This window comes from Syngnathoides biaculeatus, chromosome 6 (assembly GCF_019802595.1).
Source record: "Syngnathoides biaculeatus isolate LvHL_M chromosome 6, ASM1980259v1, whole genome shotgun sequence".
Classification (NCBI taxonomy): Eukaryota; Metazoa; Chordata; class Actinopteri; order Syngnathiformes; family Syngnathidae; genus Syngnathoides; species Syngnathoides biaculeatus.
The window spans coordinates 1,594,254-1,606,643 of NC_084645.1; the positions used below are offsets into that span (position 1 = coordinate 1,594,254).

The 12,390-nt window shown below is 41.1% G+C and overlaps 1 protein-coding gene across 1 annotated transcript; it reads right to left on the bottom strand.

The window, feature by feature from the left end:
* Window positions 1-227: 227 nt before the first annotated feature.
* edc3 (enhancer of mRNA decapping 3 homolog (S. cerevisiae)) lies at window positions 228-8,570 on the bottom strand. The gene is made up of 7 exons (XM_061823322.1): window positions 8,430-8,570; window positions 7,993-8,158; window positions 6,554-6,765; window positions 6,119-6,463; window positions 5,878-6,031; window positions 4,092-4,309; window positions 228-3,514 (listed from the first exon to the last, which is right to left on the bottom strand). The coding sequence occupies exons 2-7, from the start codon at window positions 8,154-8,156 to the stop codon at window positions 3,180-3,182; spliced, it is 1,428 nt and encodes a 475-aa protein (XP_061679306.1). The 5' UTR covers window positions 8,157-8,158; window positions 8,430-8,570; the 3' UTR covers window positions 228-3,179.
* Between the last annotated feature and the right edge of the window lie 3,820 nt (window positions 8,571-12,390).

Sequence of the window (12,390 nt, forward strand, 5' to 3'; positions counted from 1 at the left end):
ACATTAAATAAACAACAGCAGCATCATTTTTTAAAGTCATGTTCAGAAGCAAAAAATACTGATCTTGTACACCTCACAAATTAATTAATAATTGATAATATATATATAATTGGCATATGAATGATGACTGTTTATAGCTGTGCAGCAGGCCAAATGTTACATATAAGTGAGTGCTTGATTAGAATTCTGCACGTTGGTAAAGAAAGTTGCACAAAGTTTAGAAAAAAAAAAGTTGACATCTTTAATTCTTTCAGTATGCAGGTGTAAGACACTTTAGAAAACATGGACAAAAAAAGTACACGGATGACACTTTGTTGAAACGCAATCTCTTATAGACCAAAAAAAAAAAAGTGATAGTCCAAGTGAAAAACAAATGCAAAAGCAGAATACTGTTTGTTTGTGTGAAATTCACGGCTACGCTGGCAAATCAAAGACGAGTCACTCGCAAAGGTTCACAATCCATCATGGTGGTCAATACATACAGTATTTGTAGCAACATGCTGGACCTCTGGAATGCTGGAAAATGCAGATAATTTTGAAAGAAATACAATATGAATCAAGTGCTTCCTATACCTCCTGGGTATCCTTAATTAAAATGAACAAAAAATTCTATAAAGGAAACAACTGAAGTATGTGAAGAATGGCTCATATTCTCCTGTTGGTGCACAAGTCAGTTTTTTTTTTTTTTTTTTTACACACCACTACTAATTAAGGTGCACCATTTCTGTTGGAATGACGTCTGACACGCCCACTGTGCTTAACGGCAAACATGCATACCGACACAAAAGGGGTGACTCAGTGAAATCTGTGACTTCAAGGAATTCATACATCGTGGAATTTTCCTGAGACGCATGAATGGCATAAACATTTGCAAAATTTAAATGTGACATGAACACCGGTAGCGGATTTCAAGTCAGTCATCAGCAGTGAGACATGCACCGCTCAGCTAGTAGGCGACTTTGAACGAGCATGTTTTTGTATTCCGTAACATTTTTCACTTTGGACTGCTGTTGTATTCTGTCCAAAGCTAACAAAAGTGATTTCATAACAATAGTGTTCTCATGACTGAAGCAGCTTGGAGACAGCCAAGCAATCGAAAAGAAAAAAAAAATGAGCAAGCTGTTGATTAGCTTAGCCGAGTAACTCCAGTAGCGCCAAACAGGGGGGAGTCCTAATTGCATTTCACGACAGACAGTAAAATAGATCAAATGAAAACAAATGATTCAAAACCTAACTCACCATCACGCCATTCAAATGACAGCAAATTTTTTGGGGGGCGTTTGTATAAAAAAAAAAAAAAAAAATCCAAGGCACCAGCCGCAATGTGGAAATGATCCGCGCAGGTGAAAAAAAAAGGTGCAGTTTTGTGTAACCGACAATTAATATACGGTGGGGATGGAAAGTATTCAGATATGGAAGTAAATTTGGGCCACCAAGATTTGAATTTGAAATCTAAAGTGATCACATTTTCAACAGCTGCTACAATCCACTGTCTGAAATTTTCCGTCTGTTCCACCAGGCTTCAACTGAACACCCAGCCAATTGCAATTCCGCTTTCTTAGTCAGGTACGTCACGTAAGAAAGCGTAACTGGATTGGCTGGCTGTTGGGTTCTGACCTGAAGTAATCCTGGCTGGTGGCACAGGCGGGGAATTTTAGACAGCGAATTGTAGCAACTATTGAAAATGTGATCACTTTACATTGCAAATTCAAAACCTGTTTTCTGTGGCATTTAAAATTCAAATTTGGTGGCACATATTTACTTCCATATTCAGACAGACCCCTTGAATGTATCACATTTTGTTATGGCATTTGCCAATATCATTTAGGTTCATTTTTTTCCCCCTCAATGTGCAGTCCATGAGCATATGTGGGTCTGGTGCCTACCGCCCCTATCAGCACGAGTCAGCCACCGTGCCGAGGGGCCGCCGGAACACCGGAGCAGTTAACTGAAAGTGCAATTAGCCTTAGACTCGCGAGACTTAGACTCCTCTGGAGTGCAACTGAGGAAACCCTCTTCATTCGTTTGAAGAAGAGAGCATGCAATCTCTTCGATATGAGAGGGAATGCCGACACATCGGGTTAATCCACCCGGTGTGCATAAATCACGTAGAGAAGGTGTGGAAATGACAGAAGTGGACGGTAGAGAGAAGAGGCACATGGAAGAATATGCACCATTGTATTTTAACAAATTGAGTCACACACAAACAAATATGGTCCCATGAGAGAATGAGCCTTTTTCCCTATCCCCTGCCAAGGCCTCGGTCTAAACAGAAACCAGTGAGGTGTCCTCTTCAAACCTGAATTCAATTTCACAGCATATGCTCATTCCTGGCTTCCGATTGACAAGTCGTAACACAGGAAGCAATACCCCAAATCCCAAACAAACATCTTCAAAATGGGTTGTATCTTTCATTTATCTATCATCCATCCATGAATGCAACTCATCTTTTTTTTGTTCTTCAAATTTGCAACACACTATTTGTATATTTTAGTTATCGCGAAAAGGACAGGCCTGCGTTTAACGTATTTTGTTTTATATTTGTATTTATTTCACATCTGGTAAATCTATTGGGTGAAAGCCTACCAAATAATTGTAGGAAATCTATTAATTGGAATTGAAAAATGACAATTTTAACCTGTCCCCTAGATAATCCAAACAAAAAAAGACACGCTGTATCATTCTACTGAAGCACCATGCGTCACAGTCCAACTCAGCATGGAAAACAAATGTTCACGTAGAGATGATTACACTATTAAATCAGTTTCTTCAGTTATTTCTGTAGAATAAGATATAAGAAATATTGTTAAATCACTCGAAAGCTTTGGATGGCATTTTGTAACTATGTTCAAGTCAAAGATTGTCCAACAAAACTTAACATTAGACCAAAGATTTTCAAATAAGCTCTTCATTCACATATTACATAGATACAACCTGTATCTACACAATTAGCGCAGCCTCTTATAATAACCTCAAATTCCAAGTGGTTGGCGCTCCAACTTAACCAAGAATGTAGTCTTGAACAATGAATGCAACTAAGCAACGGTCCTCCAGAATCAGTGTGGGGTCACATTCAATCATGTTGAAAAGTCAGTAACTTTATGGATAACTACGCAACAACATTTGAAGCTCACGTAATGTCCAGGATGGGTTAAAGCTTCAACGAGTGGTCTGTCTCATTATGCTGAGTGCAGCGGGATGACAAATTTGCACCCAAACGGAGAAAGGTACTTGATGCCCACTTCCTGAAACACCTGGCGGGGAATACCTATGTCGCACAGGTAAACCCTGCCAGCCCCCTCTGCTAGGGGTAGGGGGAGGCAAAGGGAGAGGGACCACTTGGCTTCCACTGCCAGTCCCTGTCCACTAACGGGAGGATCTAAACTGAGCACCGGCGCCCGGTTCTGGTTAGCCCAGTCTGCAGCTGCTCGGTACCAGGGCTGATCCATCAGGAATGTGTTCTCATGGCAGTCGAGGCAGTTGATGATCAGATCCACAGGGGTGTCTGGCAGGTCTGTGCAATCAGACAACAACATATTCATAGCATCTGAAATAACCTTTGGCAACAGTGTAACCCAGTTTATCCTGGGGGGGGGATATCTTCCCGCAAAAAGTGAAAACCCTGAATATTGATAATACCCTTTCCAAACTCTTAACAAAGCACATTTCAATCACAAAAATCCAAGGATAAAATGTAACTAAATCCTGCACATATAGTATAGGAGTGTCGGTCTACATGGAATGTGACATCAACAAATCAGCATTTGAGTGTCTGGGTGTGAGCTGTGGCCAACAGCAGATCCTGCAAGGATGTTGTCATGCCATTTATGTTTTCACATTCTCCCAGCTTTCAATAAACGGTCGAAAAGGGCTTTGGCAAATGTGGCTCTCATTTCCCACATACAAGGACATTGCAGGAAGTAAACTGTCAAAGCCCATATATGGTCATAACCTAGCATGGTCCTGAACGACGAACCGCGACACAACATGTGAACACGGTTAATTCCACCAGTCAGCATTATTGCTATACACTAAGTATTTCCAATGAAGTATAAATAAAGCATTACCCAAGTACAAAAAAATATCCTCACCTTTGATGTTTAATACTAGCTTGCCGTCAGTCTTATTAAAGAGAGTGAGCTCGCTGGTGACGGAGTCGAGCATCTTGACAAAGTTCGGAAGGAACAGGACGACCTCAACTTCGTGATTGGCCAGGTGACGACCGCAGCTGATGCCCTGAGCCCCCTGCACGTGCGGACCACACAGCAGCGCAACTGTGGGACGCTGGTGAAGATTCTTTGGCGTGAACCTGAGAGAGCACAAATTAAAACCAAGCTTACAACGCTACTCCCTGTTTAGTCGCTATAAAATAGTTAAAATCAAGGTTGCTTTGCATTGCTTAAGCCCCACTAATTGTGGTTATTTTGCTTCTCCCATATATCATATGCACCCTTGATTTTTATTTTTTTTTAAGGGGGCGGTGGGAATACATATATGTGTGTGTGTGTGTGTGTGTACAGTCACTCACATTTGAAAAATGTACGGGTGCGGTCGGTCGTGCTAGCAGATAAAGTTGCAGGTGTGATTAGGGATGGAAACTCAAGACCTTAAAATAATTTACTGGATTAATATAGCACAATTGGAAATTAAACATAAAATACATAACTAAATTAGCGAAGAAAAACTTCAAACTCAGAAATGATAATTTCCAATTTCAACTGATATTAATAGAACATGATATAAAACGGTATTTAAAGTTTTGCATCGATAAAAATTCTTGATCTCACAAACTATCTGAATAAAACTTAAATGCATTGGCCTGTCAAGGAATAAACACCAACAGTCTTTACCCGCAATGTTTTGAAAATGCTGAAAGTTTAGTTCAACATAATCGGCATTCGTGGCAACAAGCTAGCGATTCATTGGAACAAACATTCCTGCCGGCAATCGTGATGTATTGTTGGTGGTGAGGTGGGGGGGGGGGGGGGGGGGGGGCATGCATTGTGGGACTGCCGTGAATAGGAGGCCGGCTTGCTAGAACGCGCCTTTATGTGTACGCTCGACGTATTGGCTACAACTGAATGAAGTGACGAGGTGGATGATAGTTTAACGTCTTTTTTTTGGGAGGGGGGGGTGGCACTCCATCACACCATCCAACTGCATCGTGATCAACGCAATGAGCACCCCTGGTGTAACTGAATTTCTTCTGACATGGCTCATGATGTTGATGACTTTCGACGTGAATACGTTCACGTTACGTGAAGCAGCTCTGAACATGCGCTTTCGCCCTAACTTCCGTACATTCTCAGTTTGGTTAACTTGCATTTCCTGATTCCTGGTGAATAGTGATTGTTTAGGAGCATGCTTGTTAAGTTAACAAGGTTTATGAAATAAACGTGAAAATTAATGTCAAGACTACACAAAATAACCGACGTCTTTCAATATCTATTTTTTCTACTCGTAACAAATTTTATGCCTGATTTTTCGTGCTCGACTGTGCAGATTTGCAAACACAAAGGCGCGCAAGTGTGGTCGTGCTCATCAAATGTGAGTGACTGTATGTATATACACATATATACAAATGATTACTGTAAGAATTTAGAGATTAGTGGGCCAGGGTGACTCACACTAATTCAGTATTCATTCTAATTCACATCTAATTCAGTACTCCGTCGTTCCTAGTCTTTGCACATTATAGCTATTATCCTCAAACATGCATAATGTACTTGGAAACAAATTTCTGAATTCAATTGAATGTGTCTTTAACAGTTGTTGGTCAATATTGCATATAAACGTAAGACCACTCAACAACACAAGTGCCCAGCCTTCCTATACTTTGGCTTTACATTCATGCTACATCGACGGGCTTACGCCGACCTGTTTGGCCCACCAAGCAGTGTGAGCGCCATCTGACTAGCACACACGCCGGTCATCTCAAGTCGCCGCTCCAGCGTGAGGCCATATCGCTCTGCAACTGACAGCAGACGCTTGTGCAGTTCATATGCGATACTGGGTACAACCAGTCCAGAGTCTGTATGTTGGGAAAAAAAGCAAGAATTTAATGAATTGGTGTCCACATTATACCTTCTTTCATACTATTGTATTCTGAAAAACATACCAGTGCAATATTCTTTGGCTCCAGGCTGTGGTACTGTTATCTGTCTGTAGACTATGGGTTTGCCCTCAATAATGTTCTCGTCGTGGCGGTACCGCGAGGGAGTCTGGTCGTGAGGGGTACCTCGTGACCTTGCCCCATTACGACGCTCCGATGTGTCAATCTCTGAAAAAACGGCCGCTTTGTCGAAAAGCGCCAAGTTCCCTTCAAAATCGAAGTCTGTGTCCAAGCCGTCGTCCATGCCATCGCCGAAGCACTCATCGTCCCTTTGCTTCATCTGGCTGCTCCCATTTTTCAGCCCATTCTTTTTGGGCGTGGCTTGGTTTCCGCCTCGACTGCTTGATGACCCTGCAACAAGCGAGCATATTCAGAAGATCTTATGTTCAGAATGTCAACAAAAAGTAGTAGAATTTTGAATATACATTAGTCTACAATTACAGGAGTTGTGTCTTCGCCTGAAGCCCTTCGGGACATCCAGATGGCGGTCTCCATAGCTTTTGGAGCAGTGTTGCAGAGAATTGACCATCTCTACTGTCCGAAGATCACCTTTTGGTACTGCAACCGGGACACTGCTTGTATTAGTCAACGCTGCAGAGTTATTTTGAGCATTTCTGATTTCCAAGATCTTGAGGTCCTTTATGTCAATGGCACTGCAACAAAAAGTTAACATTTTTAGTTTAAACTTAACTAACACTGTAAGCATTACCACGTTACCCAGAGTTATAGACTTAAGAATGAAATAGCAACAACAACAATCTATAAATTATGAGCAACTACTAATACTTTATAGTATACTACATTCCTTTGGGAGTGTATCATTTATGGCGATGAATTGATTTACCGATTGCTCCAAAAAGGATTGATATTATTGACAATAATTGCTGGTTTTATTTTCTTGAGCAAAAAATACATAAAGAGAACATGTTAGTGAAATATCGTCCATCAAGACTCATGATTTTCAACTGGAGGGTCAGGACCCAAAAGTGGGAAGCGCACCCATTTTGCATGGATCACGATAAGCTTTTAAAAAAAGGAAATGTACACGCAATTCACGGTGCTAAGGACTGGGCTGGACCATAATTAGCAAAGTCTGCAGAAAATAGACACCCATTATAACTGCATTCAAAAAAATATACACATTTAAATCCACCATACACTCTTGAATAAGTGGGAATAAACCAACAATAAGCATTAGCCTTGAAAAAAATAACGAATAAATAAGGGATTCTTTTAAAATAATCCATTCAACTCATGTTCCCTATTGAAAATATTAGGTAAGTGACAAGAAGTGTAACTGCCTTTACGCTTGAGTCAAGAGTTTGTTAAGCCACTAGTTTAGAAACGGCTCAACCTCTGGCAAGCAGACATCATGACTAGCAACATTAATTTGGCAGTATGTCAAACGCATTGGAAATGCTGTATAAATATGTAATATACAGGGGATTCCCACCACCGCACGGATAAGGCACGAATGGTGAAACTATGACTAATCAATGGACATTATGAATCCGTTGATTCTAGAAAAAAAACTGTTGAATGGGGAGGGTTATAGTGCCAATCAGCATTTCCCACAAGAATGAACTTTCCCGACCGCACCCCCCAAAAAGAAAGAAAAAGTAACAATTGGAAAGGTGAAAAAAAAAAAAATTAAATGCAACAGCTGGTACTGAACCACAATGATGTTGGTGTCTGCTGCACTAATTGTGTTTTCACACTTGAAAAAAAATGCCTTTATTATTCTTAACTTATATAAAAATGGGTCACGACTTTGTCGCATGGTAAATACGGGTCCCCGGGTGGTAACATTTGAAAATCTCTGACATTAGTGGTCCTTTCAATCGAACCACCGACACAAAAACAGTCGTCACAAGTTTTACCTGAATGTGACCTCTGAAACCGGGCACTTGACTCCGTTGTGGAAAGGTTGTCTGAGCGAAATGGTTTGACAGGACTGGTCCACTGATGATACCTCTCCTTGATAGACTCCCAGTGTCGAGCCACAGTTGATTGACACTAAACAACCCAGCCAATCCGCAGCCATGTCTGTCAAAAAAAAATCCCGTGTAACGTTTTGTCTTTTTAATTGCGCAAAAAATAATAAAAGGTAGACCGGTGCTGCAAGAGAATGTAAAGGGAGGAACTCAACAGAAATGAAACAAGTGGTTCATGTCTAACACATCGACATAAGAACGTCGAAACGCAAAACTCCTCGCAGCTAACGTTAGCTGCAGCTAAATGTATTTTCCATTAGTGCGGCGCAGCGTCAAACGTGACCAAACCACAGGGTAGCGCATCACACACTTAAATACCGTACCTTTTTAAATGCGCAATAGCGAATTCCTTCTCAAGAAAGCATACGAAAAAACATCCAAATGCTTCTTTTGATGAGTTTTAAACTCTTAGCTATCAGTCCTTTCTGAATGCTCATGTAACAATGCTTGCATCTGGGTGACTACTTCCGGCTTCCGGGACGCGAATGACATACAATATCAAAATAAAGTGTGCAAATTTCCCAATAAAGGTTATTGTATTTTTTTAATAGACATTCAAAGTACTCCATTGTATAATTTCTTTCTTGGTCAATAAAAATGTTTTCATCCATCCACCCATTTTCTGAGATGCTTATCCTCACAAGGGTCACGGGAGTGCTGGAGCCAATCCTGCTATCATCGGGAAGGAAGCGGGTTACACCCTGAAGTGGTTGCCAGCCAATCGCAAGACAAACGGTGACAGAAAACAGTTGCACTCACAATCACACCTAGGGGCAATTTAGAGTCTCCAATTAATGGATATCCTGCCTGATGACAGCTGGGATATGGTCCAGCACTCCCGCAACCCTCGTGAGGATAAGCAGCTCAGGAAATGGATGGAAGTACATCATTTTGTGTGTGTGAGGGGTAAGTTTTACTGTCTGAGAGGTTTGCAAAATGTTGAGGGAAGACTTATTGCAATAAAAAGCCACCAATGTCTAATTATGTGTCTCGACCAAACAAGGATACACTCACACAATGCTCTTTTGTGTCGAGTGATTACCAAGGATGTGCATCCATTCAAAGAATGCAGCAAACCGGGCATTGTTTCCAAAGTAGGGTACTGTAGAAGATGTAAATTGTTATATTTTCTTTTTTTTTCTTACCGAAAATATTTGAAACCTGTGCGTACTAATCATATTAGTCATGTACTGCAACACGGGAAGATATGAGCCACCCAAACCAAGAATATTCACTTGCTTCAAAATGTTAGCTTTGTGAGCAGACTTATCCCTGATGATGAGCTTAGCATTTGAACTTTTCCCCTGTAAAGTGACAACCAGACATTCTTGGACTTCAGTATGTGGGACACGGGATCTCACTTTAAAGCCCAGGTATGATCCGCTATGTTTATTTCTTTGTTCTGGTAGATTAATCACTAGAATGGAATGGTACGAGGAATTGTGTCCCCCAGTCTGGCTTGGAGGAGAAATTCAGCATCATGAGGTATGAATGCCTTCACTTTGTTTGACCAGTGTTGTTGTTTTCCTTTCGGCTTGTCCCTTTTGGGGTTGCCACAGCGTATCATCCCAGATGAACGCCAGATGCCCTTCCTGACGCAACCCTTCTCAGGGAGTGGAGGCCTCAGCGGGATACGAACCCACAACCCATGGTTTGCCAAACCAGTGCTCTAACCACTGAGCTACGGGGCCTCCTGTTGGACTATTGTGATTTGTATATAACCATTCGCCGGGTTGTGTTCGGTCCTACCTGACAGCGCCAGTGGCCTCATTCATGCCGACCCAAGCAGAAAGTCACCTCTGTCCCGTCTCATGCATGGGGATGCTTCACAATCCTCCCAAGGGTGTGAATTGTTGACAGCCCAAGACCACAGAACCTTGAAATCAGCAGAGCTGTTAGACTGGTTCCACGAGGCCCATGACTTGGACTTGCTGTGATCCAGACACATGAGCACGAATGCTACGCAACTACTTGACATGAGGCATAAGGTAAGAATGTTGAAGTGAATTTTTTTTCTAGGAAACAAGTATTTCACACTTGGGTGCTCGGATTTTGATTCTTCGCTTCATCCCAGATTCCATGCATCTATCCATCCATTTTCTTAGTCGCTTATCCTCAAATAGGTCGGGAGAAGTGGTGGAGCCTATCCCAGCTGTCAACAGGCAGGAGGCGGGGTACACCTTAAAATGGCTGCCAGCCAATCGCAGGGCACGTGGAGACAAACAGCCGCAATCAGAATCACACCTAGGGGCGATTTAGAGTGTCCAAATAATGTTGCATGTTTTTGGGATGTAGGAGGAAACTAGAGTGCCCGGAGGAAACCCACGCAGGCACGGGGAGAACATGCAAACTCTACAAAGGCAGGTCTAAAGAAAGAAACTAAACTATAAAGAAAAGAAACTGACTGTAACTAAAGACTCAATTGGTGTGAATTTCTGTTTGTCGATACTGCATGCCTCGCATTGGATGCTGACATGGCAACACGTGGCTTTGACTTCGCAGTCTACAGTGGAGGAGCTGGTTGAACTCAACCTAAGATCCTGTTTCCAGAAAAGGTCCGTGATGACTAAATGCAACATTTGGGATACATTCAAAGCCGGATTATTTTCTTTTATCGACTCATTAAAAGAACCAAAGAATAATAGAATATAGGAAGTATATTCCCCAACCTCCAAGTTTGTTTTGTCATTGTCTTTTGACATCATCTTTTTACAATGCGCAATACAATTATTATTTATGGCTTCAACTTCAGGTCGCTGTGAGGTGACAATAATTGTCTTGCAAATTTGACACACCACAGAGAGAGGACTGAGTGTCATTCAGAACAGTTGCAAATTCGAAGGATTATTGGAAAATATTGCCAAATATTTTAAAAAATTAGGTTTCAAAATTCTAAAACGTCTGTTTTCTCCGCTCTCCTACCCTGTGGGAATGTGTTGAAACTGTAACCTATCATTTATTCTCCAATTAAATCAGGAAACAATCTTGGGGTTTTTTTTTCATTTTATTGACATCTTTGCAAAGAGGGAGACACTTCGCACTTGTCCCCATCTCTGAAGAAGATGGAAAGACAAGCGCACCGTTAAACTGAAACAGAAGCAAGGCCTGTTCACACATTTATCTTGTCCTTGGAAGATAAGCGAGCCTGCTAAAACCCTTGAGAAGGGGTGGGTGGTTGCTTGGGCCAGAAGTACCGGTAAGCCACATGGTACATTTGAAAGTCACACAAGAACAAAAAACCTATTGAAGTAATAAAAATCACACAGAAACTATGTAACCCAAATATGGTAAAAGACTACACTATAGCGTATAATTTGTCATGACGCAATCAAATACCGCTACTTGTCCAGGTAAAATGGAGGCTATATCATCTCAAGCGAAGCAAAGCAAATTTATTTCAAACACAAGGTAACCCAATGTGCTTCATAACAATAACTTTAAAACTATTTAAAAATAGCTTGTAAACATTTAAAAGAAAGATAAATATAAATAAAAGTTGAGTCCCCGTAGCTCAGTAGTTAGAGCACTGGTTTGGTAAACCAGGGTTGTGGGTTCATATCCCACTTGGTCCGCCACTCCCTGAGAAGGGTTGCATCAGGGCATCTGGTGTTTTTAAAAAAAAAAAAAAAAAAAATTGTGCCAAACATGTATCTGCGTTCATCTGAGATGATACGCTGTGGCGACCCTGAGAGGGACAAGCCAAAAGAAACTTACTTACTTTTACAAATAGAAATAAAAGTACAGTTAAAACACCATATAGTGCAAGAAATATCATTTAAAAGTGGAAATGAAATTTAGAACCTTTCTTATGCATACAGTAACTTGATATTTGAGCCATGAAGAATATATGTCTAAAGTCTCCAGTGGGTGGAAGAAATGCTAACAGATCATCGCAAGAATTTACCACCCGGCGACAACGAGGCACTCTAAATAATAAGAATAATTGGTGATGCAAATGAAGGCACCAAATTTATAGTTTGTCACCAAAGGGGCCATTTACGCCAAAATGTTGTTTTAACCATACAGCCCCCAAAAATTTAGCCTCGATTAACAATCCTCCCTTTTCAGTGTTTGATGTATTGTCTGCATATAGCCTTTTTCCAAAAAAAACCACTCTAGTTGCCCACATTACACTCCAAAGTCAACCGAATGACTAATAAAGCAACATATTGTAAATCCCTGGCCTCAAACTATGCTTGACTGCAAGATCATCATCATCAGTTCTGTATGAGCATCTGTAGCAGACGCAAATTAATATAATTAATGGCATAATCGCATTGCACA

Excerpts from the sequence above, each read along its gene's own strand:
- edc3 (XM_061823322.1), bottom strand. The coding sequence starts at position 8,156 with ATGGCTGCGGATTGGCTGGGTTGTTTAGTGTCAATCAACTGTGGCTCG. Across the intron at positions 6,766-7,992 it reads GTTTCAGAGGTCACATTCAG|TGCCATTGACATAAAGGACC; the intron begins GTAAAACTTGTG and ends TTTTTGTTGCAG. Across the intron at positions 4,310-5,877 it reads CTGCTTGGTGGGCCAAACAG|GTTCACGCCAAAGAATCTTC; the intron begins GTCGGCGTAAGC and ends GTGCTCTCTCAG.